General features: G+C 35.5%; 5 protein-coding genes across 6 annotated transcripts; 4 read left to right on the top strand and 1 right to left on the bottom strand.

Moving 5' to 3' along the window:
* The first annotated feature begins 1,290 nt into the window (after positions 1 to 1,290).
* aqp3b (aquaporin 3b) lies at positions 1,291 to 6,057 on the top strand. Its single transcript, XM_016511046.1, has 6 exons — positions 1,291 to 1,489; positions 3,405 to 3,531; positions 4,161 to 4,298; positions 4,462 to 4,580; positions 4,824 to 5,041; positions 5,135 to 6,057. The coding sequence occupies exons 1-6, from the start codon at positions 1,382 to 1,384 to the stop codon at positions 5,322 to 5,324; spliced, it is 900 nt and encodes a 299-aa protein (XP_016366532.1). The 5' UTR covers positions 1,291 to 1,381; the 3' UTR covers positions 5,325 to 6,057.
* A 7,083-nt stretch (positions 6,058 to 13,140) lies between these two features.
* vps29 (VPS29 retromer complex component) lies at positions 13,141 to 16,912 on the top strand. 2 transcript variants are annotated; one of them, XM_016511053.1, is made up of 5 exons: positions 13,141 to 13,221; positions 14,114 to 14,125; positions 15,874 to 16,065; positions 16,155 to 16,390; positions 16,470 to 16,912. In XM_016511053.1, exons 1-5 carry the CDS (start codon positions 13,219 to 13,221, stop codon positions 16,585 to 16,587), a joined length of 561 nt encoding a protein of 186 aa, XP_016366539.1. In that variant the 5' UTR covers positions 13,141 to 13,218; the 3' UTR covers positions 16,588 to 16,912. The 2 variants fall into 2 exon arrangements, with proteins under 2 accessions (XP_016366539.1, XP_016366540.1); XM_016511054.1 differs by lacking the exon at positions 14,114 to 14,125.
* A 107-nt stretch (positions 16,913 to 17,019) lies between these two features.
* On the bottom strand, positions 17,020 to 19,541 carry fam216a (family with sequence similarity 216 member A). The gene is made up of 7 exons (XM_016511051.1): positions 19,456 to 19,541; positions 19,331 to 19,359; positions 18,425 to 18,549; positions 17,783 to 17,909; positions 17,500 to 17,683; positions 17,336 to 17,418; positions 17,020 to 17,200 (listed from the first exon to the last, which is right to left on the bottom strand). Exons 1-7 carry the CDS (start codon positions 19,530 to 19,532, stop codon positions 17,070 to 17,072), a joined length of 756 nt encoding a protein of 251 aa, XP_016366537.1. The 5' UTR covers positions 19,533 to 19,541; the 3' UTR covers positions 17,020 to 17,069.
* Positions 19,542 to 19,619: 78 nt separating this feature from the next.
* gpn3 (GPN-loop GTPase 3) lies at positions 19,620 to 23,390 on the top strand. The gene is made up of 8 exons (XM_016511050.1): positions 19,620 to 19,829; positions 20,074 to 20,182; positions 20,977 to 21,144; positions 21,227 to 21,351; positions 21,534 to 21,649; positions 21,734 to 21,830; positions 22,798 to 22,926; positions 23,107 to 23,390. The coding sequence occupies exons 1-8, from the start codon at positions 19,782 to 19,784 to the stop codon at positions 23,170 to 23,172; spliced, it is 858 nt and encodes a 285-aa protein (XP_016366536.1). The 5' UTR covers positions 19,620 to 19,781; the 3' UTR covers positions 23,173 to 23,390.
* A 397-nt stretch (positions 23,391 to 23,787) lies between these two features.
* Positions 23,788 to 27,084, top strand: LOC107707141 (actin-related protein 2/3 complex subunit 3-like). The gene is made up of 7 exons (XM_016511052.1): positions 23,788 to 23,909; positions 24,340 to 24,439; positions 24,567 to 24,643; positions 24,873 to 24,941; positions 25,069 to 25,195; positions 25,335 to 25,429; positions 26,821 to 27,084. The coding sequence occupies exons 1-7, from the start codon at positions 23,904 to 23,906 to the stop codon at positions 26,881 to 26,883; spliced, it is 537 nt and encodes a 178-aa protein (XP_016366538.1). The 5' UTR covers positions 23,788 to 23,903; the 3' UTR covers positions 26,884 to 27,084.
* Positions 27,085 to 27,347: the final 263 nt, after the last annotated feature.

The raw sequence follows: 27,347 nt of genomic DNA, 5'->3' as shown, positions 1-27,347 counted from the left end.
TCAATGGAGAAAGGAGCTGTTTGCCCACAGAACGGCATAATTATGACGTCTACCAGCAGGAGTTACTAGCCAAACCTTGACTTTTTTTTCTCTATAATTTTTTATGTTTTCCATTATTTTAATTATTTCACCCTAGGCTGAGTTGGGACAAAAACCGATGAAGGTGAAACTCAAGAACAGCAACAGTTCTTCATGTCCTCTCTATGACGACTTGTCGAGGTAAAACATCTACTATGCTATAAAGAAATGTTTGCCTTTTATAAGTTGCATGTAAAAAAAAAAAGGTTAGAATGCACAGCTATTTTTGAGAGGCTTGTCAGTGGAGAAAGGAGCTGTTTGCCCACAGAACGGCATAATTATGACGTCTAACAGCAGGAGTTACTAGCCAAACCTTGACACCTTGCATAGATCAATAAAGATGTATTTTAGTATTATCTGTAATGAGACATATTGGCCTTCCTAGAATACCACAGTACGAGACTTGAGCTTTGGGGCTTGTTACAAGCCACTCGATTCACCCTACTTTCGGAAAGATACTGTATAACTCAGAATAAGTAACATAGTGGGTAGTAACACAAGAAATAGTGGGCTAAAATACCATAGGGAAAGATATTAAGAGCTTGTGCTTTGGCAAACATCCACAATGTCATAATGCTGGAGTGTATGAGACTGGTGCCACAAGTCATTGTTTCTAGGAGAAAAAAAAGAGTATTATTTAACTTTATTACGAAAATAGAATTTCAGACATTGCAGGCTTGTGACCATCATGTGGTGCAAATACTTTCCAGAATAAAAAACATCTACCCTGTGTTTCAAACACTTGCCAAACGTCACCGCTGGTTAAATACCCATACATTTCCACAAACCTAAAATATTCATTTAAAAGAAATGTAAGGTAACCCTAACCACTCTCGTCATAGACTCCATGTTCCAGTCACTGCCTGTGAGGCTACAATCCACACAGCGAGGAAAAAGTACTAGCGCAAACAATACAGATTTTTGTGCACCAAACCCTAGAGGTCTCTTCAGAATGAGATTTAAGAAACACTAATGTATTTGAAGCAGAAGAGCCACTTCTATCCCAGTCCTCACACATACATAACAAAGAAGTCGGGCATGAAAAAAGAACAAGAAAATTTGTGTGTATGTACAATGGAAAGAGGCAAGGATGGAGGGAGGGAAAAAGTTGTAGGAATGCTGTTTTTGGTTTTTTATTGACTGAGGGCGGGACATTCAGAAGCACATATAGGGCCCGAACTCAGCAGGAAAAGTTGTACAGGAACACTTTCCTAGTAGAGGCAGTCTGCCCTTCATCAACATCATCATCATCATCAAATTAAAACACCCTTTAATCATCATCTTTAAACTATCCTAATATATTATGGGAAGACAGAAGGTGATTCTGGAAAAGATGGCTCGGATCTTTTATGTTCGGAACGTGCTGATACGACAGGCACTGGCAGAATGCCTGGGCACTCTCATTCTAGTGGTGAGAAAATTCTGTTGTTTTTGTCATCGATGAGTTCGTGATGAGACCACCTGATTTCAGCTATGATGAAAATGCCATGCAGTTAGATTTAATGTCCTTATTGTAAATCAGTTTATTCATTTTGAGGGGAATGTTTGTGAACAATTCAGAGGAGTAGTGTTTAAAAATGTCTGACTTGCAGCTGTTGTGGTTAATTACATTTTCTATAATTATCTTTTCAAAACTTCAAAATGTACAATAGGCTATTCCATGTTTTAAAAAATCTGAAATGTCAGTTGTTAATTAGTTTGTTAAAAAACATTGTACTTAGCTTGATACATGGATGATAAATCACTAATGATGCAAAGATTGATTTACTGTCTATGGAGAATGTGGAAAAGATGCATGCATACAAGATATCAAACATAATCTAGATGCTTTCATCTGCTGAAAAGGTTGAAATTTCCATTCAGCTATACCTGAGGGGAGCTTTTTTCCTCATTCTGCAAATGATTCACTGAGGGAGGTTTTTATGTTCTTTTTACCCACTCTTATGAAAATTATATTTTTATACATTATATTTTCACTACATTTATACTTTCATAATTTTCCTACTTTTAATAAGAACATGTTGTTGTTGTTGTTGTTTTCTCAGCTTTTGCCAATAATGGTTATTAAAGCATGGAATTGTATGAATGTTCAAAGCTAAAATAAGTTTTAATTTTGTAACTACATTTGTAGCAAAATGCCTTCAATGCAGAACAGACTGTGAGATGATATAATTGGAGTTGAATCTGAGTTGAGTTGTGCTGATAGCCAATTAGCTGCTTTACTCAAGTTTCAGACACTGTAGAGTGGGCCCGTTCATATTTTAGCTATATTCTTCAGTGAAATGAAAACACTGGAACTGTGTTCATGTAACTAAGATATTTTACCACTGAAACTGCTTAAACACAAGCAAACAGGCTCTAAACAATAAGAAGCTAGTAAATTATAATGTAATATTAATAGGTCAACCAAGTTGGTCACACCACATTGTCAGTCATCTGGTCAAAAAATAATAATAATAACAACATTTTATTCTTCTCCCGTCTAATTGAACCACTGAACGCAAACAATAACTAGTGATAGAAAAGAATATTGTTTTGTTAGTATCAGACACCTCCGATTATAGCTGTTAATTTGTTGCTCCTCTGCTAAACCTCAAAAGATACAAACATACAAACATAACTAGAGTTGCCTTGTCAATGAAGTCAATGAAGTATTCCATGTCATCTCCTGGTGAACACATCTCTATTGGTGTACTTTGTATTCTGACATTTTAAAAGGACTAAAGTAGCTTATACAATGCAGTTAGCAGGTAAGCACAAACAACAGGCACTGGGCACAACAGGGTTTATAATCCAGAATCCAAGACAGCCATATCCGGAATACATTTGACACACCATAGAGGGATCACAGGTTAAACCATATCTCATCATCTGTTTTCAATGGAAACTAAGACTCCAGATCAGCAATATCTGGAGAAAAATAGAGCTCCCCCAATGCCCATCTGTTGTTTTCTGATGATACTGTGCGGTCTGCGAACCCCCATCCGGAGGCTGATCATGCGGCTCAATAATGGCTGGCAAACACAGACAGGCTAGAGGGCATCGCACAATGAGAGAGAGAGCCAGTACACACACACACAGTCATACACACACCATCTATCAAATCCACATGGTGCCCGTAATGTTTCACATTCTTCAAATGCAGTCCTCAAACAAACAAAAAAACAGGTACATGAAGCCTCTGAGAATCATAATACATCAAACAAAAACCTGCAATCATTCAGTGAGATTTATTAGCTGAAAATGCCACTTATTTAATCTAGAGCTAGTCTCAGAGTTAAGCAATTGGTTAATTGGAATTCTATTCTTAATTTCTCCATTTATAGATGTTTGGATGTGGTGCCGTCGCCCAGTTGATTCTAAGTGGAGGCTCTCATGGAATGTTTCTGACGGTGAATTTCGCTTTTGGTTTCGCTGCTACATTGGGAATCCTAGTTTGTGGGCAAGTCTCAGGTAACATTGATCATAAGCTTCTTAAAAATGTTTTTTCTTTTCCTTGGAGAACACAGGAAATTTCGAATTTCAGATGTGGCATTTCATTTCAGTGAGTCACATACAGATCAGAACCAGATATTAAAATGTGAAGGCCTTTGCCCAAACATTCACCAGATGGATTTAAACTGGTAAAATGACACTACATTCTTTCCTACTTTTAGAACATTTTATTTTCAGATATTATTGGCTGGAATCAAGGGTTGCCTCATGGTAAAAGTTCACTCAATGGATGTACTGTACCTGGAGGCTTCGGTTCCATTTTTGATGAAAAACCAAAACAATATCAGACAATATCAAATGGCAGTTTTGACATTAACATTTAAAACCGAGGAATGCTGCAAATAAATAAGTGTTTGGGCTATAAGTGAAGTCTTGGACGAGAAGGAAGTGACAGACAGTTCCCAGACATAGATTAAGCCTAATCCATGGCTTAAAAAGGTTATGAAAAAGTTTAGGCTTAATCAGCACGAGCCAAACCAGCCACAAAAATGTAAACTGCTTGTTTATGGTATATACTTCCATTTTTATTGTGTTCTGTGAAGATCTAATTTCAAACTTATTGAGAAATACACGTTTGTGTTTCACAGGAGGTCACATAAACCCTACTGTAACCTTTTCCCTTTGCTTGTTGGGGAGAGAGCCCTGGAGGAAATTTCCCGTGTACTTCCTGGCCCAGACTCTGGGGGCTTTTCTTGGCTCAGGAATAATATTTGGCATGTATATTGGTGAGTTTTAGGATTTCATTTTTGTTGTCAATAATCCACATTTTTCTCAGTCCACATCCTGGGTCAGTCTGTTGCAGCCAAAAATGAAACTGCTCAGTTTATGAGGATTGTGGTTGTGAACTGAAAGCTTTTGATGATCTAAAAGAGATTTGATGTTTTGCAGATGCAATTTGGGACTATGGACAAGGTTCTCTAGTCGTTGTAGGGGACAATGCAACGGCTGGAATCTTTGCTACATACCCTTCTAAACACCTTACTTTGCTCAATGGCTTCTTTGATCAGGTAAGACAAGAAAATCAGCATTCATTGAAGATATTTTTAAGAACGTCTCAGTGTTTTTTGTGCATATTATAAGTGTTGTTTTGGACATCGTTGACTTTAATTGTTATGGACAAAAACAGTTGAAACATCTTCAGAATATCATCTTTTGTGTTGCACAGACAAACAAAACGTTTTATAACAATATAAGGGTGAGTAAATGATAACAAAATTTTCATTGTGTGAACTAACTAATATTTTTCACAGATGATTGGCACGGCAGCTCTCATAGTTTGTATCCTCGCCATTGTCGACCCTTACAATAATCCCATCCCACAAGGACTGGAGGCCTTCACTGTGGGCTTTGTAGTTCTAGTGATTGGTCAGTCCATGGGCTTTAACTCAGGTTATGCTGTAAACCCAGCCAGAGACTTGGGACCTCGGATCTTCACCGCACTTGCTGGATGGGGCTCAGAGGTGTTCTCGTAAGTCACATTTGATTTACTGTATACATTTTTTCCCAGCCATTTTACTGCTGATATCATCTCTACCATCAATTTGTGTTCCATTGACCACAGAGCAAACTCTTACTGGTCCTTTGTGCCCATCTTTGCCCCATTCATTGGTGCCATGTTGGGTGTGATGGTGTATCAGCTGATGGTGGGATACCATGTGGAAGGAGAAGCAAGAGATAAAAGGGAAGCAGAGGAAAGAGAAGAGAAGGAAAGACTCAAACTCTCTGCTGTTTCTAAGAAGGAGACAGCGTAAGTCTGGGACCAAATGGAGTTGATTTTTCCACAGTTCCGTTCACCTTCTAAATTTAAATTTAGCTCTCATGACAATATAGTAGCAATATTGTGTATCTTGTACCCACATTAAATCATAACTTTTGACAGTCACCAGATGGCTGTTCCCTTGACATCATGATTAGACACAAAGTAATTAGTTGTATTTTTTTGTACTGTGTGTGTGCAATTAGTTGATGTCCAAACAATTTAATTGATATATCAATGTGATTTCACTCTAATTATCCTGACCAGGACCTCTGTTTTATACATAAACTTACTAGTTATCCTTTTCAATTTATTCCAGAAATGCTCAATCATAGCCAAATTAATTAATCCAATCTGCTAACAAGTGAGTTGTTGTCACCCGTTCATTTATCTCTAATGCTTTTATCTGCATAATGAATAATTATGAATAAGGGATATGATTTATGAAAACCTTCACCCTTATGAATACTAAATCAAAGTCATAAAAGTACCTGTTTTACTAATATTCCAGCATTATAAGTGAATAATAATGAGTGCTGTAATTATGCAGTGAGAAATCCAGTGTTGCTTTTTGCCTTTTTGGGAACGTATTTGTTTTGCAAGTATATGTTATGATATATTATGTGCCTGTTTCTGTTCTGGGAAAATGGCTGAGTTTACACTGACTATGCATATAATATATTGTTTTCATTTATATTATGCTCGTCAAAAATAAACTGCATTTTTGGTAAGGCATTAGGATTCTGATGGATCTGTATATTTGTAGCATTTATATATATGAGAAACATCAAGCACAAAATGAATTTTTTTAAATGATCTGGTCATTTAACTGCAAGGAATGCCTTTGTTGTCCATTCATGTAATTGCTTAGTATTAACAGGGTTTCTAAAGGAGAATCAAGGTTCCTTTGCTGTTAAATAACTTTGCAGATTAATGCAAGTATAGATGTATACAAATTTATCTGTGCAAAGTTTGCAGTCACATTTTGGAACAAACCAAGAAGCGTCTGTCCACAAATAGGCGTATACCAAACCTCTGTTCTGTTTTCTGCAGTAAAAACTGAGTGGGCAGGTTAAAGTGAATTGTCACAAACCACTGCTTGGATTCATGGCAATATACAATGAGTAAAACAAAAGAGCTGTAATTTAGCTTAAAACTGCAGACATGATTTATACTTGCTTGAAATAAGATGATCACACTGTAAACAAACAAACTTTATATATGACTCAGACTTATAAACTTATATATGACTTACTGGCATTACAGGGCATAAAACTCTGCACTTTCAAATGGGTTAAATTCACATTTCACTTATTGGAGAAAGAAGAGAAATATGTAATTTCTTGATGTACACTGAATTAAATATTTTTTAAGCCTGCAGAGGAGGGTATCTGCTGTATCACTAAATTATATTTACCTGAACAAAATTTTGTTTAAAACGTAATTTAAAACATTCAATACGAGTGTTTTTGATATCTGTCAACCTCATTGGTGTAAACTGTAGTAGATGTTGCAACCTAATAAAAGTTAAGCCAATACATTCTTAGGTATATCACGTAAAAAATGCAAATAGTAAATCTTATATGCATTGATCACAACTCACTCTCATGTAAATCTTCCAAATGGAAAGGAAAGATTGCAGTGCCTGTTTAGCTCAGTGAAGGGGAAAATAGAGAATGAAAATAAGAGATGTGTTTATTGGCATGAGTTGGACGGAGATAACCCAGACCATGAATCTTAATTCAATGAGCATGCACACAGAGTCAGAGTAGGTTTGTAGAAAATGAATGCAGACGTTAAAAAGAATGTTTGTGGAATTGAGTTTGGGAATTTGGGATGAGATTTGAGGCAAGCTAATCGAGGCTTTTGAAACCATTAAACCAATTTTCTTGTCATCTTTGGATTTCTGGGTTCGGAACAGCAATAGGCTCCATCCACAAATGTACAAAATTCTTGAGGTTTTTTCAGATGTGTCAAAGCACAACTTAAAATGCAAGTCATTTTTCCACATACCACACATATACATTTCACCACACTTCCTAAATGGGGCTTTAGAAAGTCCACAGTATGAGAATTTAATAAATATGATTTTGATAACTGACTAAAATTCATCAGTCATTTTTAATCACTCTATTATAGCATGTGTATCAAAACACATGAAATATCGGTGACTATTATCTTTCTTGAGTTCGGGTGAGGTTCCCATGACAACTGTTGTTCCTGTTGATTGCATTACTCATCCACGTCAAGCACACTAGACAAGAGTCAGAATCATGAAAGGAAACAGATGCAAAATTGCTTGTTATGCCCTCAATCCAGCAATGGAAAATGACTGACAGAACAAACTGAAATATCTAGATCTGCTTCTCAGATCCGTACTTGATTAAAATAGAACACTGTTTGCTTGGGTGATGTTACCTTTGTATGTAGCTGCTGTTTGTTATTTTTTGGTATTTAATACACTCCATCCTTCTGCTTAAAATAAAGAGAGGTTGTCTAATATGAGCTTAGTTATTATTGTGATTTTTTTTTTGGAGAACACTCAAGCTTTGGGAATCATATTACTCCTGGTTCTTGGCTCATTTTTAGTCGGACTAGACCAGTTTGTTAAAGTCTTGATGGAACAGAAACACATTATCAAAAAAGAAAAAGAAAACGTGGGGCAGGGCCTTGGTTCTATCTTTTGGCTGTTGACTGGAAGGAGGCACATATGAATGAGAATCTATTGTTTTGTTGTAAGTTTGAAATAGTTTTTTCTTTAGTGTAGCAATGTAACATCTCAGTCACATGAATACAGCGAGCAATTAGGTGGTCATTAACAGTTGGATAATTACTTCTAATTTAACTCTTCTTGGCTTCAAATAACTCATCCATATATATTAAATCATGCAAGTATATACAGTAAGTCCATAAAGGCTTATGGAACCTCATTTGTCTTATACCAACACTTTTTGTTGTTTTGTTTATATACTGTGTTAACTGTATAAGACACCTTGTACTAAAACCAAGTATCAACTTTTTTTTTTTGAGAAACGCCCCTATTGTGAATCAAAGGAATGTTATGAAGGAACATTGACTGCAATTACACACACAAAGATAGTTTGAGGTGTAAAATCTAGGAACATTCTGATCATATTAGGAAAAAAATCACTGTTTCTCATGCACACACAGTGTTTCAGAAAGTGCTGGGCTTGACTAACAATTTTATGTCATTCACTTAAGCAATCAGGAAATTACTTGTGGGTGCTTAGCTCTGACAATAGTGAAAAATCTGAGTAATTGTAACCACAATTTTTAAATATATATTTACAGTTTAATCCATATTGTAAATCATTCACAACCACCATTAGTCAGAATCATTCCTTCACCACAAACAGCTGTGCAAGAAAAAAAGAAAAAAACTCTCTCAGAGATTTGAACTAAATGTCGGTGGTGACATAAATTGTCGATGAGAAACTGCTTTTCTGGTCCCCACCCACTGCTCAAACTTCAGAGAGGCGCTTGACATTTGGAATTCCTAAACGACATGGCCTTTCAGCAACGTGGATTCCCAAACAGATCTAATGTCAATCAAACATCCAGCGTCCCAGACTCCCAACCATGGCATTCTGAAAGGGTATATGCCTACTGAGGAGGCATGGCTGTAGCCTGACAATAAGGCACACATTAAAAATTAATTACTAATCACTCCCTCTGTGTAAAGCAATTCATGCAGCAATGTGACCTGTAAAGCAATGACTGCAGGTACTGCAGGGGCTACACAGATTTTGCTTTGTTAACATAAATTTAAAAATATGACTTAGAATATAGGGCAATAGATTAGAATAACCAGTTGTGATTAACTTTATGTTTTCAGTTCCTTTTTTAGGAAATACAATGTGTGTAGAGGAGGAGTTCAACCAAAAATGAACATTCTGTCATCATCATGTCATTATAAACCCAAATGACTCAGTTGATCCAGTTTATATGGTCTAAATGATTAGTTTGTGCATGAATGATCTGGGTACTGCAGTAACAGCCCACTGAAGTGGAACATTTTTGGTGTGGTCTGTTGGTCACACAAAGCTATAATATGAATTATGAAAAATTGAAATGTGGCTCAAAATTCCCATACTTTTATGGTACTTTCATCCTTCAGTTCTCAATTGTTCAATATTTCTTCTTTTTGCATTCTACTAAAGAAATGTATGTGGGTTTGGAACGACATGAGGGTGAGTATAAAGTATTCATTTGAAACACATTATATTTCTATTTATTAAAAACATTTAAACTGACAATCTAAGTAAATATTCATAAATATGTATGCTGAGGAAAATAGGGGGTCACATGTCAGTCAATGCCAAAGTGATGGTGGTCTCAAGCAAAATCTAAGAACTTCAAATCAAGAGAAGCCATCGCTAAACTAAATATCCCAAAACTACACCGACCTGAACCTGAACCTGAAACTACAGCAAAAAAAAAAAGGTGATGTATTTGGTATTTGTATGTCATGAAGCTTCAAATATGGGGCCACACACACAATAAATCCAGAAAGAGGCTTTGAATCCATTTGAGAATTAAAGAGCTAAACAAGCTAACAAATATTATATATTCTACATATTGTAAATTTGTATATATTTACCAAGACATTTAAGAGATATTATAAAGGAGTGATACAAACCTATCTATGTGACACTAGTGACACTATGAGGTCAAAGAGTGAATAAGTAAAATGAGTCAAATACCTAGTAAAACCTAAAAAAAAAAATAATAATAATAATAATAATAATAATAAATTAATATTTTTTATTATTATTCATTTTGGTAAACAACAAAGTTTTTCAAGAAGATAGAAAATAATAAAAGCTTGCATATAAATGATAAATATGAATAATGAATGACTGCATAAATGTTTTTGCAGAGATTTCTTTTAAATGTTAGAAAAAATAATAAAATAATTTATATTCTCTTATTTTTATGCCATCCTTGGTTCACACTGTTCTTTAACCACCAGTTTTGGGGTCTCATGGGGTCCTTGTTTCCTCACCACAGGCCTAAACTGTGATTGATGAGTCAGTGTTTTGAGGTTGAGAGACTAAATGAAAGTCTTTTTTTTCAGCTCTTAAGGGAATTAAGGGCTTGGCAAGCAATGGAAACAATTATGCCCTTAGAGGATGAGAGTTTTGCTTTCTTTGAGTTTCCTTTGCTTATGTGTGGGGTTTTGATGAAGACAGACTTGTGAATAATTTGGTAGAATCACTCTGTTAGTTGAAGGTTGAGTTTTATTAAGACATTAGCCTATGTAAAGGCAACATCCAACACAATACCATCATATATCTATCTATTTATCTATCTATCTGTCACTTTTTAGGTTAACAACTTAGTCAAGTCAAGTCACCTTTATTTATATAGCGCTTTTAACAATACAGATTGTGTCAAAGCAACTGAACAGCATTTATTAGGAAAATAGTGTGTCAATAATGCAAAATGACAATACTAATGCACTTCCATTAATGCCAACAAAGTTTTCTAGTCTATGCAAAAGAATGTTGTGGTCAATAGTGTCAAACGCAGCGCTAAGATCCAATAGCACTAATAGAGAGATACAACCACAATCAGATGATAAGAGCAGGTCATTTGTAACTCTAATGAGAGCAGTCTCGGTAGTATGATACGGTCTAAATCCTCACAGATACCATTTTTCTCTAAGAAGGTTTGTTTACAAATCAAAAAAATTGTATCTATAAAAATTCTATAGATAAATCTATAAAATTCTTTGTACAATTTTCTATATGTTATTCTTTATAAAATCTATACAAATGTTTGAGTCCCTAAGTCTTCATCAGTCCTCTTGCTAAAAGCCTTCATGTTCTGGAGCATCACCTCATCTCTAATCAGGAAAGGACATTCAGGTGTTTCCACTGAGTTATTTCATGCCCACTAAACTGAGAAGGGTATCAAGTGGTTTAGGGCAGGGAGTTTGTATATGAGTTAAATGAATGACTCACAAAACTTTTCCATTGTAAGCAAGCTATTCATATAAGCCTGTTCTCTGGATCATTACACGTTGGATAACCTGTAACATACTGTATGTGGCATAATACATACCCTATGGATAAATAAAAAGAGCAAAAACTAAGCATGATATCAAGGACAGTGGTGATGTATACAGACAAAATGCATTTTTGTAAAGCAAATCTTATATAAATATATTAACGTTAATTCAGCGAATTTACAGCTCATCTGTATATGTATCCTAATGTAGTAAAACAGAATAAGCAAATTATAAATAAAGGATTAGTTTTTAGTTGATACCTGGAGAAGTTGTCAAAATGGGTATATTCACAGTAACTAAAGATTTAAGTCAATATCAAACTGCTCAAATGCTTGTTTTCTCCGTGAGGTTAAACTGTGTTTACTACATTGGGTTTCCCCTGATCATTTTTCCTTATGTTGCACTGACACCTAGCGGCAAAACACAAAAGCAAACATTTTCATCCAAAATAATTTCCTTCTAGTTAAAATTTCAAAATCATTATGTTTTTGTAAAAACTCTGGCATAAACTCAACTGGTTACATATAATAAATGTCAGGTCGGTGTAAGTTTCCATATTGTTATTAGAGCAGGTTTTATATGTTGTAATTTTATACAATTAAAATGACTGACAGACACCCATCCCCTCTCAACCAACCACTGTAAACATAGTTAGTAAGCTTGTTGACATCATCAATAGCAACAAGCTCAACCGTGACATAACACACACAGTTTCTGCCAATATCATGTTAATCTTGAGTACCTATAGAGTAGTATTGCATCCTTCATATCTCCGAAGATTGCCAACAAAACACAGAAATTTGATGCAGTCTGAGTTTTACTCACCGCCTGCGGTTCCGACTCATGACCGGGATCTTTTATCGCTGGGACTGCTCCATCTTTCAGTATCAAATGATCTGCAAATACAGCATGGAACTGGACATTGTTTATAAACATTTGTCACCGAAATGACGGGAACAAACAAACACATTTACGAAACTCCGTTGGTGCATCCACTGTTCCCTTAAAGCTGGGTCCTTTGGGAAGCTGAACAAGGTTATCTTTCCCTCACAACCAAAAACACACTTCTTCTCGAGCAAGTCCCGTAAAATAATCTCTGACAGCACTGCCGACGACTTCCATAAACCAAATGATGCAAGTTGTTGCTTGTGCTCTTCCGGGAGAAGTGCCCAATGCCCATACAAGGAATTCCGCCCTTCATGACGTCATGAAAGGCCATACTCAAAAATAACTTTCCGAAACTCATGCTGCATAATTCGAGATGACAACACGTGACGTTCTACTTGGAGCTGTTCACATCCTTGGACTCGGAACTTTTGCACTATCAATGCCTAAAAATAGTGCCCTTCAGATTTGTCCCCATTCATTAGTAAAAGTTGCTCTGAGCAGCTTTGTGAACAGGTTTAAGAGGAAACTCTTACCTAAGAACTTTTACTGCTATTTAGGAGAACTCTTAGTGTTAAGATAACATTTTTGGGAATGTGGCCCCAGATGTTTTGTCCCGTATGTTTACAATCACTTATATAACTGACTGTTTAATTTCACATCATACAAGCATTTTGCAGTTGTATTTAACCGGAATCAACATGTATTTGAATGCAGCCGCCTCAGCGAGTTTTGTGCTTCGAATATGTGCAGCATTATACAGTAAACACCGTACACAACTGCTGAACAAGATATGCGCCAGATGGCGCTGTAGTGTAATGTTGCCAGGTGCTCTTTTTATAAGCGAATTTGGGCTGTTTTTTAACCAGCTTGCTTATTTTTCTCGCGTGATCTGGCAACATTGAGTTTCTGGCCTTACGAATCAACAGCAGTTTCCTGAGCTCAGTTTCAAACACGCAGCTGGGCAAAAATGGTACGTGTTCATTTATCGGAACCGGTTTCCTTATCAGAAAATACTCGTCCGTTTTAACTTATTATTAAAACCATACGTCCGAGTAGATATTTAAGCTGCTTTCCCAAAAAGCTGGCATTTTAGGACTGAAGGGTCACATGACAGCAGCGAGCTAGCGCTGCCTGAGTGATTCAGCCTGTGCTCACAACAGTATGGAGTCAGGATGTAGTCAGGCAGTCTTTTTTAAATAGATTAAATAAAAGACACTCGAAGTATATTCTTTGCTACATTAACTAATTATGCTTTTATGTGTTGCGATACTTGGTATGGTGTGTTAATACTGAATGCTTAGTCCAGTAACAGTTTGCTAGCCTACAGTGGCTAACATAATACTGTTATTCTTATATATTACAAGCATATGTTTACAAAATTAAATGCATGGCTTTTGTATTGTCAGTGCAGCCAAAAGCAAATTGTTAAAATATTACTAAATGTATTCATTTACAGTGCCTTTTTGTTAGGTGTATAAACCTCAAGAACGTTTTAAACTGTATTTGTACTGCAATAAATATCGTTCCAAATCAGTTTTACAGAGAATAGTGCTTGCAAATTGAATTGTTGTCATGGAAATGCTTTTGAAAGTGATACTGTGATCTTATGGGAAGCCTCAGCAGCTCTTACCCCAAGCTTCACACTAACCGCCTGCAAGTGCCATCCATTCATCAACCACAATCAACTAACATTCAATCCAATTTAAGTTCCCAGTTGATGTTATTTATCCACTTTGTTTCAGTTTTCTGTCTGTCTTTCATCTTTTGTATGTTGTTTTTTGTTGTGATCATGCATCCACATCCCCTCCCTCACACCCTTCCTCACCCACTGTTCCCCATCCTGACCTCTACATCGTATTCAGGCTGGTCACAGAGTAAGTGCCTCTCCAGACCTCTTGTGCTCATGGTTTTCTCAATTTTAGACTAGTGCTGCTGTTTCCTCTGGGCTACTGGATCTAGCACGATTCCTCTCTCACCCTCAGTCTTGCTTTCTGTTTGCATTGCTCTGGGTTTAGAATGCTCTTCATCAAGTGAAACTAATTTCTGTGATCATCAAGTAGTTAATAATCTAATTATCAGCTTGCAGAATGATTGAGAATTGAAGAATACTCCTCCACCATGTTGAGAATATATTGTCCTGTTTCTAAGCATTACAGAAACTTTCTTTGTGTGTGTGTTGTTTTGCATATTTTATAAATATTGTGAGGTATATTTTAAACACAAGCTAAATAGAGTATCAGTGAGACTTGGTCTGGTCTCATAAAAATATTGGCTTATGTTTGGAATGGGATACTTACTAATGTACTGTGTACAGTGCGGTATATGCTGAATATTGCATACTGTTTTATTTAAAGTATGTGAGACCCTATGCAACAATAGTAAGTATGCTATTGTAGTAACACGTTTGTCACATGACCTCATTTATTCTTTGCACATTTATTCAGAGTCCCATTCAATGATATTAAGGTGTCTTTACAATGCAAGTTAAGGCTGCTCTGTGCCTGCTCAAAATTCAGTGTAAAAGGCACAATGCCACATAAATTCCTGACTAAATTGTGCCTGCTCAGCCTCTAGTATTAAAGTATACAGTTGTAATTGCTGTCTAAATGCATTTATGCATTACAGCAACAGTCTGTGTAAAGACACCTATATGGCATTTCAGAAGCTCTTCTGTGCCACCTTTGCAGTGTAAATTTGGCATTAGAAATAAAAATGGACAGTTTGCATCCAGTTTTGTGTCCAAATGTCATAACTTTGGGCAGTCAAATAATAAAATATTGCATACTGCAGCTCATATTGCTACATACTGCAGAAATAGTTAAGGCTGAGTCTGAAATGGCATGCTCTCTGAGTAGGCACTTCCCTTTGAATTATTTTGCAAGCATCAAAAAAGTATGTTTTATATAGTTTGAATGTGTGTAGTATGAATATTAATTCAGACATACTGAATTTGGCATAGTCATGTGACCTGTCAGTTGTCACTTCACTGCAATTCACAAATCCTCTCCCATGGCCTCATGAGATATTGAAGTGTCCATCGAATGCGCACTTCAAAATCTCACCGGAAATAATAAGTCATCTGGGTACTTTTCACTTTATGTTTTATGGACACACCACTCTTTTCACATACTGTTTTTTGCCTACTATATTGTAGGGAAGTATGTGATTTCTGATGCAGCCACAGTGTAAGATGTTAGTATGCTATTCCAAACATAGCCATGTTGTCTTCAAATGTTCAGCTGTGTTTTTTATTTAGAAAATTAAAGTGCATTGCGTAAGATCTCAGTTTTCTATAGTACCAAAGATGTGATTCTACTGAACATTTTTTAAGCTTGTATACAAACAGTTTGATCTCAGCCTCTTTTAGGTTCAGCAAGTTCAACAGACATAACAGTCTTAGAATCAGCTCTCTTGCGCTCAGCTTTGACCTGATTGCTGTCTGAAGAAAATTTGACATATTAATGCTTCCAAATAGATTCCAAAGGCAAGACATTCTCTCCCAAATGTTTTAATTAAAGATTTCATTCAGACAGCAATGCTTTGCTTACGACTCCACTATTCCTTCACTCTATGTGTCCAGCGACTAAGGTTTGAACACTAACAAGTTTTATTTCGCCATTAGCTGGTCCTCGTGTTAGGTGACCTTCACATTCCCCACCGATGCAACACCCTGCCTGCCAAATTCAAGAAGTTGCTAGTGCCTGGCAAGATTCAGCACATCCTCTGCACGGGAAACCTTTGTACAAAGGAGAGCTATGACTACCTGAAAACACTCGCTGGAGATGTGCACATTGTCAGAGGAGACTTTGATGAGGTGACTTTGATGACTTTAAGTTCCTATTTCTGTTTTTCGTTGTTTATGCACTCTTTTAACCATCCTCATTGCTTGTTTCCAAATGACAGAACTTGAATTATCCGGAGCAGAAGGTGGTGACAGTGGGGCAGTTCAAAATCGGCCTGATCCACGGACACCAAGTGATCCCATGGGGTGACATGGCGAGCTTGGCACTGCTTCAAAGGCAGCTGGATGTGGATATCCTCATTTCTGGTCACACACACAAATTTGAGGCTTTTGAGAATGAGAATAAATTTTATATTAACCCCGGATCTGCCACAGGGGCCTATAGCGCACTGGAAAGGTATAACGTTTACTTTTATATTCTGCACATGTTATATGCAATTGATTACATGATTTGTGATTAAATTGTCTCTTAACAGCAACATCACACCATCGTTTGTTTTGATGGACATTCAAGCATCTACAGTGGTAACGTATGTCTATCAGCTCATTGGAGATGACGTCAAAGTCGAGAGAATCGAATACAAAAAGTCTTAAAGAGCATGGATACTGTCAGCTGCCTTCTTTCAGGATGCTAGTCTTGTCATTCCCTCTCACCTGAACGTATCAAATGCTGTATCATAACATTACGCTATATTTTAATGTAATATATATAATACTGTTTATATGTCACCAGAATGTCAGCGTTGTGGTTTCAGCAGATGGTTGTTGAGGATGCAATAATGCTGCATTATTTGCATAATGTTAGTGCGAATTAGTGTTCTAAATATGTTATGTGCCCTATTAATTTGTCAAGGCCCATGTTAAGTCACCTTTCATAAAATAAAACCCCACATCACATGAGCAGTGTAATTTTGTTTTTTATTTTTTTTAAGAAAACACAGAATTCACATTATTAAAATCACTATTTTGAAATGTCTGGAACAGCCTTTTACTTAAAACTGGATCGTCTTGGATATGTTTTAAAAAAGATCTTGTTAGATATTTTTCACAAATGACATAAAACATAGACTGATGTGTTAGGTAAGGAATAGATAGTCCTCATCATCTTCCTCTGATTCATTGAAAGACAGGCCACTCATGTGTCCTGCAAGATAAGAATCCATTTCAGTCGCCTCCCATTCAAAGTCAACTTCCCTTGGACGTGATTCTGGAAATATAGGTCAGTTTTAAATAATGTTAAATACAGCTATATGCTTTAAATAAGCTCAAGTTTTCATAATATCAGGATCATAAAGAATCTTGTATATTACACTATTTATAGTCTGTAAAGTAACAAACCTACCCCGTGAAGAAGCGTGTTTTGCAGTGTTAGTCCTTCTCTTTCTTGAATGTATTGTGTTGGCCTTTGCAAATCCAGAAGACACTCTGTAGTGGTTAAATATTAGGATCACAGCTATTTCTTTCAACATTGTTTCAACATTTTTGCAGGTGGCAACATTTTCTTACCTTTGATGATTGACAATTTTAGGTAAAGTTGTTTTCTTGACTTTCTCTGAGGTCAAAGATCTCTTTCCACTTTTTTTTTTTGTCTTGCTCGTAGATGTACTTTGAGAGTTTGACATGTGCTCCACTTGTGGGGTGTATGTTGACATCTGCAGCTTCACGTTTAGATTCACATTCGCATCTGGCACTAAATATGAAGTACAATAAATTATATATTTCTTTGTAATAAAAGGTCTTGCTAATACAGGCAAAATAAGTTCCATGCTCATAAGAGGCGATGGTTCACCTGTCCTGATACAGCGGTGTAATACATTCATATAGTGTTGACATATTAACTGCCGCATGTGCTCTTTACTGTAGGCCTCTGCGATATTATACAGAAAACGCTTCTGTCCAGGTGTCAGGCCTGGGTGCTGAAAACAAAGTGAATGTGAATTTTGAGATACTTGACAGAAGTTTTTTAATGGCTGCTGAACCAGCCCTAAAATTTTAATTTTATAAAATTTATCAATTAATTGCAAAAAAAATAGTTTTTGTTGTTGAAATAAGCTTCTTATGCTCACCAAGGCTGCATTTATTTGATTAAAAATACAGTAACAGCAGCAATATAATGAAATATTATTACAATTTTACATAACTGTTTTCTATTTGAATATATTTTAAAAATGTAATATTTTCCAGTAAGGGCAAAGCTAAATTTTCAGCAGCCAAAAATTCAGCTTTGCCATCACAGCAATAAATGACATTTTAAAATATATTCAAATAAAAAACTTCTTTTAAATTGCAATAATATTCCACAATATTACTGTTTTTACTGTCATTATAATAATAAAATACATGCATAGGCATAGACTTCTTTTTCAAAAACATTAAAAAAATAATAATAATAATAAAATAAAAAATGGTAGTGTATATTTCCATGAAATACCTGTAAAAATGGAGCAGCAGCCATGGTCTTAGGGATATGAATAGTTTTAGTGCCCCGATCTTGTTCTGGCACTTGTACAGTAGCAGGTCTTTGTATTGTATGTCCAAATACTGAGTTTGTTTTGCCTGGATAAAGGGAAAAATTAAGTCCTTTCATTGAATATTTAGTTATAGTTTACATGACAGATATTAATAAAGTAATAGTTCCCAGATAATAGTTAGCTACACATATGACAGCTGTTTGTCTTAAGAGGATTTTTAGAATGCCAGTTTGGTCCCACTCAACTGGGTCAGAGACTCTGGTTACTCTGTCCAAATTATACAGGTGTAATGTTTCTGTAATTTACACAGATTAAGCGTACTACTGTATCCATATGGAAAAAACTAGTCAGGTTGCTAGGGGAAAAAATTGTTGTGTTTTGAGTTCAAACTTAGTGTACATGCTATTGCAGATATATATACTGTATTTACAGATGTATACAACAGGAACATGCAAAAGAGGTGCTGTGGAAATGCAGAGATGTGATTCAAGAACTAACAATTTTAGGATAGTACAACATGCAAAATAATGCACTGACATGATGTAAATTATACAGAATTATTTTAAAGCACATAAGCCTGTTTGCTCATACAGGACAATGAAATTATAGAAAGTGGAAAATTAGCTGGCATTAATATAATTTTAACTTTGCAAATCATCTCATTTAAGCATCTTTTCTGTTAAAGATAGTGTTAAGTTTAACCTATAAAACCTACAAAAACTTTGTAAAAAGAATGAAGAGAACTGAGATTGTACATTTTCATTATATACAGTATATGTAAATATATAGGCCATATGAGCAATTACAGTACAAAGGCAGCTATTGCTAATCTGGCCAATTAAAAATTATTTCTGAAACAAACTTACCAGCTTGCACATGACTGAGACCAGATGGCCTGTCAAAACATTATATCACAGGAAATTCATAATGTATGTGACAACAATACTATAAAGTAATTTGCATAGCCGTTGTATGATATTCTGAGGCTTACCTTAAAGGCAAAAACGACTTTTTGTGGTACAGACGACTTTTATCGTTGTTTTCAAGGAATTTCACGTGCTTTTTCATGCTGGAGTGTTAACGTTACTTGAACTGAGACTTGAATATTTACAAGTGATATAAAGCGACCTATAATCCCATCCGATACTGAGCGCGTTTCCAGTGTTTTGACCTCAGCGGGCTTCCGTAGTTGACGGAAAACAGCATGGCTGCTATAGATATTGTAAGTACAACACATTGCTGAGGCAAATAGCGTTTTTTGGTGAAATACGTGAAAACGACATACCATCTAGTGCTGTTGGAGCTGGAGAATTAACAATGCCTCGATACGCGCAACTAGTGATGGGTCCTGCCGGAAGTGGAAAGGTAATTCAGTACCAGGAGGACTAGTTGCGTTAACATACTAAATGATCCTCAGTAGTTATGGTTTTATTTTATTGTGTGCATATCTATACTGAAGTGTTAAATTTAAAACACCAGTCTGGTCTGTTTTGATCGTAATTATTTTAGCCTAAGCAAAGCACAATACTTGAACCATTAATATATCGATTCTTACTATGGGGTATAGTGATTTTTATATTGAATCCGAGTTGTTTTCTGTATTTTTCAGAGTACTTACTGTGCCACAATGTTAGAGCATTGTCAGGCCCTCAACCGATCTGTACAGGTGGTGAATCTGGATCCAGCTGCAGAGCATTTTGAGTATCCTGTCATGGCAGGTCATGAATCAATATATATATATATATATATATATACACACACACAGAGATACACAGTCTCAGAGCAGTTTATATCAGAAGGATTTTAGGATCATCATGAGAAACAAATATAGTCAAGGGTTCTCAAGCATTTCACTGGTAGACTCTAATGTGCAGACAGTAATTGTGTCATTATTTACATTGTTTTAATTATTTACATTGAGAAAGACGAGATGTCAAGTAAAAAATTAATAATAATAAAAATAACATGATTTTGGTATTTATTAATTGAAAGTAAGATATAAAAAGTCAAAAAATAAATGTAATTACCTTTTAATGAAATATTACAAGGGCAAAAAAGAAAAACATATATGGATGAATCATCTACAATAAGATGTATCATTCATATGCATTTAGAAAATAGATAGGTGATGAATTTTGATTTCATTATAATTTAAAGTTAAGAAGTCAAGAGTTTTCTAATAAATATTTTTACATTGCATATTTTATAAGTTCAAAAGTCATACAATTTGTATTTCATAACTAGGGTTGCAACTGCCCTCAATGCCAAGGTCGATATAGAAATAGATATAGATATAAACTTTATTGTCAGACAATGGCTGAAATATGTCTTGCGTAACAGTATGTTTCTTGCACACTACATAGTTACAAACAAAATACAACATTTCACAGTAGACATAGACACAGTAAATATGATAGAATAAAAAAAAAACATAATTCTCAATAAATTTCTGTAACATGCTTATTTTTTAAAGACATGTAATATGTTCTGTTACAATTTTCACTGTATACAGATATTCGAGAATTGATCCAGGTAGATGACGTTATGGAGGATGACTCTCTGAGATTCGGCCCCAACGGAGGACTGATCTTCTGTATGGAGTACTTCGCTAACAACTTTGACTGGCTGGAGGAGAGTCTTGGTCATGTGGAGGACGACTACATACTGTTTGATTGCCCTGGTAAGAGGTGATGTGCTAGATGTATGGTGCTGTTGAGGATTGGCATGGAACGATACAGAGCTTTGTGTCCTCTGGACTGCAGGTCAGATCGAGCTGTACACGCATCTGCCTGTAATGAAGCAGCTCGTGGAGCAGCTGCAGCAGTGGGAGTTTCGCGTGTGTGGAGTCTTCCTGGTTGACTCACAGTTCATGGTCGAGACCTTCAAGGTAATGTTTGGCACACGGCAATGACAAAAAATTTAAAATATATGTATTTACAGTTTTATAAAGTGGAAATGAAGTCTGATTCGGCAAGCATGGGCTGGTTTTTTTGCGATTTGGTTAACAAATTATTGAAATTGTAAAAATCGCAATTTTTTTTTTTGCTACTTTTTTTTTTTTTTTTCTAGTTTATCTCTGGAGTTATGGCTGCTTTGAGTGCTATGGTGATGCTAGAAACCCCACAAGTCAACATAATGACCAAAATGGATCTACTCAGTCCAAAGGCTAAGAAGGAAATAGAGAAGTATGTTCATGTAATGCGATCCACTTATAATTCACTTTATCCTAGATTTAAATGACATGATGGTGTTTTTTATTTTATTTGCAGGTATCTGGACCCGGACATGTACTCAATGATGGAGGACAACTCTGTAGCTTTGAGAAGCAAGAAATTCAAGAAATTAACCAAGGCCATATGTGGTTTGGTAAGTTACAATTACAAAGATTCTGCCTCCTGTTGAGGCATTGATAAATACAGTGTGATTTTTATGATCAAAATTGTGATTTTTATTTATATATATATATATATATATATATATGAGTTTCAGGTTTGCTGTGCTTGTTTGTTGGACTGCACAATTTTGGCAAATAATCATATTGACTATATACCAATATGACTATAAAATGATGATCATATTAATTATTATTATTATTATTATTAATAGTAATAATAATAATTAAAAACACTGAACAAATTAAGGAATATATTGCTATTTTAATTGTACTAAATCAATATAAATACATTGACTATTTAATAATAATAATAATTATATATAATATTCAAAATAATAATTTTATTTTAGAGTACAACACTAATGTGCCTTAATTTCCAATTTTTCTTTTTCATTTTCCATGGAAAACCACCGGGAGCCCTAAAGCTCTCCTTTGTTGGCTACAGGTTTATAAATGTTTCTAATTACAGACCTGGTGAAATGCTTTACTCCGAAACACACAGCATATATATTTATTTAAAAAATTGATTTGATTTTGACGCAATATTTACACTGAAGCTCGCAGGCGGCTATGGTAATGCCAAGTTCACACTGCACATTTTCAAAGACGTCGCATCACTGTTGGTTTCACACGTTCATGCCAGACTGGGGAGAGAGGTGTTGTAATAATGTAAAATATGTGAAAAATAATGTGTTTTTCGAACAACCGAGTATGAGAGCCTGTTCTAGTACACCCCCAAAACAAAATCAAGACTTTGTAAAAGAGCATAATAGGACCCCTTTAAATCACAGCCTTTCCTTTTTGATAATCGCACTAAGCCATATAGCAATTTCAGTTTTTGATTTTGATTAATCGTTCAGCCCTAGCATCTTTCATATTCAATTTCAAGTTTTACAATCATTCTGTAGTTAATAACTAAGATGGCACTGTTTTCTTTAGATTGACGATTACAGTATGGTTCGTTTCCTGCCCTTTGACCGCACTGATGAGGAGGGCATCAGCATTGTCCTGCAGCACATCGATTTCTCCATACAGTATGGTGAAGACCTGGAGTTTAAAGAGCCCAAGGTTTGTGCATAAGGTTGCTGCCATATGCTATGAACTGATGTTTGATTCTAAGAGAAAGGAAAACTTGAAATTGCATCATATGACCCCTTTAAGTCTATAAGTCTAAATTGGTTTTAGATTACAACAAAATTAGCAATTTGCAAATAAAGTGCTCAATTTTTCCCCACTTTTTTCCTCCAGGAAATTGATGGGGAACCCAGTAACACAAATTTTGATGAGTTCTTCCAAGACGGAGATGATTCTTGAGCGAGGAGCGAGATCATACTTCAAAGCCAGCCAGCCAGACTTCTTCCACTAATTAAGAGTTTAATTTATTTAAACTATATTTTGTGTCGCTTTCATAAATTCATTAGTTGAAGGATGCAGCCGTAACCTGTGCTATGCCTCAGTCTTTGCAGAGTTTTATAAAATGTAATCCATTTTTTTTAGAAGTGTGTATTTATTTTTGCAGTAAAAATATGGAAATGGCAAATGTGGTTTTAATTTTGTTTTAAAAAAAATCAGTTATTACATGTCATAACCCAGTTGCATAAAAGTCTTAGAAGGACATTGACAGAGACAAGCGAAATAGTAGTTTATCATTATCATGAGTTATTCAATAGTGGACAGTTAAACTTATATATTGCCCCCAATCATGAATATTAGTTGTTAAAACCTAATGTACTTACTACGTTGTCTTGGTAGGCAGGTCGCTAGGTTTTGACTGCCGTGACAAAAAAAAATGGTGTGGACAGTTTTTTAAATGGCACATGTAACATGTTTAGACTACTTAAAAGAAGTGATTTAAAATCATATAAAAAAACATTTGCGGGGGGAGCAGAACTGAGAACTGGTATCCTTCGGCGCCCCCCAGTGGTTATAGCCGGATATTGTGCTGGAAACTTCCTGTATCGGTGTTGGGTGGGACAGCGGAAGCGGCGGACCGCAGCGCTGACATTCATTTTTTACTTGCTAGATTTGGGACATATTGTACCAAAATGCCGGTAAGAAATCATTAAACATAACGATTAGCGCAATTGTTTGCGTTATGGTCAGTTCGTTGTGCCACGTTTTAGAGCAGCGGCGAAGTAGAAAAATATTTTATCGTTATTAGCCATAGAGCTAACCTATACAGCATATTACTCTGGCCATTTTTCTACAAATGTAGCAGTTTTACAAATACATATTTTATTATGTTTTTGAGTTTCATATATTATAATCAAATATGTATATGTAAGTGTCAGAAATATGTTGTTAGAAACAGAATTTGTGCGTCTGTCCATGATGCAAACAACTGGATTTCCTCATTTACATTCAGCTCCGTGATTGCTGATTTTCTTTAAACATTGGTCGTCTTTAAAACAAATTTGCTATATGACAGAAATCTTACTAAATAACTCTTGCATTTTTTTTTTAATTTTCCACTCTCTTCAGGCTTACCACTCAAACCTGATAGATGCAGACACCAAACTGGTGGGGAATATGGCATTACTGCCCCTCAAAACACAGTTTAAGGGTCCTGCTCCTAAAGAAAGTAAGAAAGATTGCTTGATTTTAGGCAGTCCTCTGAGATCAGAGTTGTGTCTGGTTCTTCCTTAAATGGCGATCTTTAGAAAATGGTATTTGACAAATCATCTCTTCCTTCCTGTTTCCATATTCAGCAAAAGACACAGATATTATCGATGAGGCCATCTACTACTTCAAAGCCAATGTTTTCTTCAAGAACTATGAAATTAAGGTAAGGTGGATGACCGTACAGCAGGCTGGCTGTGCAGGAGCCTGAAAAATGCACTTGCATGCCTTAACATGCATTCATATTTCTGTCCTGAGAGAGAAGAATAAATATTCTCATGGATATGTAACTTTTAACTCTTTACATATGCATATCGACATACGTAGTCAGGTATAATTTCACTTTAATTGTTGAGGTTTTGTATTGAAGTGTTCACTTTTTTTATTTTTGATAGAATGAGGCAGATCGGACTTTGATCTACACCACTCTTTACATCTCTGAATGCCTCAAGAAGCTCCAGAAGGTAACTATTGAAGAATAAAAGCTTCATTGTATATTTCAAACGTTAAGTGTTGAATTGTTTATCAGGTATTGTTCATTTTCCTCATAGTTAATGGTTCTTAAGTAACTCTCTCATAAATGATTTATAGTGCAGTTCAAGGGGCCAAGGAGAGAAGGAGATGTACACGCTGGGAATTACCAACTTTCCTATCCCTGGAGAACCTGGCTTCCCTCTGAATGCCATGTATGTTAAACCCTCTAACAAACAGGAGGAAGGTATGGCACAGTGAAGTCAAAACTTAACTGGGTCTGGTTGATTTAAACATCCACTAAGACCTTCTTTATGATGAGTTTATTGGAAGTGTTATTGCCGATTACAGAAAAGATCTAGATACCGTGTTTTTCTCCTGGACAGAAACGATGAGGGCTTACCTGCAACAAATCCGACAGGAGACAGGACTGAGATTGTGTGACCGTGTGTTCGACCCTCAGACAGACAAACCAAGCAAGGTGAGACATATTGAAATATTATCAGTCAAATCAAGGTGAATGACAAAAGCAAGAGAGGCTTTAATAGGCATTTTATTTATTTATTTAGTTAATAACATTTTTTGTGCACTTTGACATTTTAATGACAGTTAAACAAAGTTTTCCTCCAAAGTCTTGTTACTTTAATGCAAAAATAAAAGTTATGTGTAAGGTAAGTTTTTTTTTAAGACAAGACACATATTTCCTCCAAAGTCTGTGACTGTTAATACAGAAGTTGTGGAAAAATTTTAATTGCGTAAAAACAACATATGTTTAAATTTTGTTTGTTTGTTTTTGTTATTTTTAGGGTTTTGTGCATTGTGACACTATATTCATGACACATAAACACGTTTTTTACTATAATACAAATTCAAACTAAATTGTTGATTTAGAAAGCAAGATTTTTTTTTGATGTTGACATAATTTTAAAGACATTTAAGTGTGTTTTTCCTCAAGTCCTGTTACTGTAAAAACAATTAATTGAGAGAAGCAAAGATTTTTTTAGTAAGGTTTTTTTTTTTTTTTTTGCTGCATTGTAACATTATTTTCATGACAATTAAGCACATTGCTTGGAGACACTGAAATACAACTTTTGTAACTTTTGAAAATTTTTTCATTTTTTTGAGGTTCACCAAATGAGTGTCCAATAATTAGAGATGCATTGAAATTTCAGTTGCCGAAAATTAGTTTACTGCTCAGGTTTCACTTTCATGTGGTGTGACGCTCTGCGTATTATCCCGATCTATGCGTGTGCACTCCGCTCAGTCGCTCACGGGCCATGTGAGTGCTCCACTCGTATACCGTTCATGCTCATCGGAACTTATTTTATTATTAACTGCTTAGCCTCCTTGTCATTTTTTATTCAATTCAAAGTTTTAAATCAAGCTATCTCATGCTACTGCAACAAAATTACCCCACTGTAAAATCAAAAATACACTGATTGAGCAAAACTTTGTTTAATTACCATTATAACTAGCTATCTCACAAAGTTTGCATATGAATAAAAGCCTACATTAAAATCTGTCATATACATAGTTTTTTTTTCATTAGAAATTAACCAACTGATTGCCACCATTGATGGACAATTTTTTTTTTATAATATTAAAAATATCTGTATGACATTATATTCTGCAGTTCTTCCCTGCTGTACCGAATATCTATACTTTTCAAAGTATCATATCGAAGTTAGAAATTCAAATATTGTGACAAAATAAATTTTGTAGGGTGCCACAAATTTGTTAAAATTTCCAAAGGGTGCCGCGACTAAAGAAAGGTGGGAAACACTGTCTTAGATGAAATGCTTCAAATTCATGATATTTAACTAAATTCTAATCAAATGTTGATAATCATTCCAATATCTATTTCTTCTACAGTGGTGGGTGTGCTTTGTGAAGAAACAGTTCATGAACAAAAGTCTGTCTGCACCTGGCCAGTAAGAAACCACTCAGGATCTCTCTCTTGGTATTTCTGCGTGGGATGTGGATGGATTTTTTGACGTCTGCTTTTTTTCTTTGTGTATGCAAGCGTGTTTGCCCTGATTCTGTTGGAGATTTTTTTACTGGTGATATCAAGTATATTTGATTTTGGCCTGTCATATAAAACATGAGCCGATCAAATAAAAATCTATTAAAGAGAAACGACATCTGTCGTGAGTGAATGAAGACATAAGAAAATTGATCATGAAAACAAATGAAAATTCTGTCATCATTTACTCACCCTTAAGTACAACAGAAGATATTTGTGATAAATGTTGGTAACCAAACAGCTGATGGTAGCCATCGACTTCCATAGTATGGAAAAAAAAATAATACTATGGAAGTCAATGGCTACCATCAACTTTTGTGTTCAACAGTAGAAACTCATACAGGTTTAAAACATCTTGAGGGTTAGTGACAACAGA

Source organism: Sinocyclocheilus rhinocerous, unplaced genomic scaffold (assembly GCF_001515625.1).
Source record: "Sinocyclocheilus rhinocerous isolate Xijiao unplaced genomic scaffold, SAMN03320098_v1.1 scaffold1557, whole genome shotgun sequence".
Classification (NCBI taxonomy): Eukaryota; Metazoa; Chordata; class Actinopteri; order Cypriniformes; family Cyprinidae; genus Sinocyclocheilus; species Sinocyclocheilus rhinocerous.
This window is presented reverse-complemented; position numbering and strand designations above follow the sequence as displayed.

What these genes read in the sequence shown, in the direction of transcription:
- aqp3b (XM_016511046.1), top strand. Translation starts at nt 1,382, where the DNA reads ATGGGAAGACAGAAGGTGATTCTGGAAAAGATGGCTCGGATCTTTTAT. An exon ending in TGGGCACTCTCATTCTAGTG is followed by an intron (nt 1,490 to 3,404) that starts GTGAGAAAATTC and finishes CTCCATTTATAG; the next exon opens with ATGTTTGGATGTGGTGCCGT. An exon ending in AATATTTGGCATGTATATTG is followed by an intron (nt 4,299 to 4,461) that starts GTGAGTTTTAGG and finishes GATGTTTTGCAG; the next exon opens with ATGCAATTTGGGACTATGGA.
- vps29 (XM_016511053.1), top strand. An exon ending in TCAGAGGAGACTTTGATGAG is followed by an intron (nt 16,066 to 16,154) that starts GTGACTTTGATG and finishes TCCAAATGACAG; the next exon opens with AACTTGAATTATCCGGAGCA. An exon ending in GCCTATAGCGCACTGGAAAG is followed by an intron (nt 16,391 to 16,469) that starts GTATAACGTTTA and finishes GTCTCTTAACAG; the next exon opens with CAACATCACACCATCGTTTG.
- fam216a (XM_016511051.1), bottom strand. Translation starts at nt 19,532, where the DNA reads ATGAAAAAGCACGTGAAATTCCTTGAAAACAACGATAAAAGTCGTCTG. An exon ending in AAGTCGTTTTTGCCTTTAAG is followed by an intron (nt 19,360 to 19,455) that starts GTAAGCCTCAGA and finishes ATGTTTTGACAG; the next exon opens with GCCATCTGGTCTCAGTCATG. An exon ending in AAAACACGCTTCTTCACGGG is followed by an intron (nt 17,201 to 17,335) that starts GTAGGTTTGTTA and finishes CTATATTTCCAG; the next exon opens with AATCACGTCCAAGGGAAGTT.
- gpn3 (XM_016511050.1), top strand. Translation starts at nt 19,782, where the DNA reads ATGCCTCGATACGCGCAACTAGTGATGGGTCCTGCCGGAAGTGGAAAG. An exon ending in CCAAGGCCATATGTGGTTTG is followed by an intron (nt 21,831 to 22,797) that starts GTAAGTTACAAT and finishes TGTTTTCTTTAG; the next exon opens with ATTGACGATTACAGTATGGT. An exon ending in TGGAGTTTAAAGAGCCCAAG is followed by an intron (nt 22,927 to 23,106) that starts GTTTGTGCATAA and finishes TTTTTCCTCCAG; the next exon opens with GAAATTGATGGGGAACCCAG.
- LOC107707141 (XM_016511052.1), top strand. An exon ending in GGGTCCTGCTCCTAAAGAAA is followed by an intron (nt 24,440 to 24,566) that starts GTAAGAAAGATT and finishes TTCCATATTCAG; the next exon opens with CAAAAGACACAGATATTATC. An exon ending in CTCTAACAAACAGGAGGAAG is followed by an intron (nt 25,196 to 25,334) that starts GTATGGCACAGT and finishes TCTCCTGGACAG; the next exon opens with AAACGATGAGGGCTTACCTG.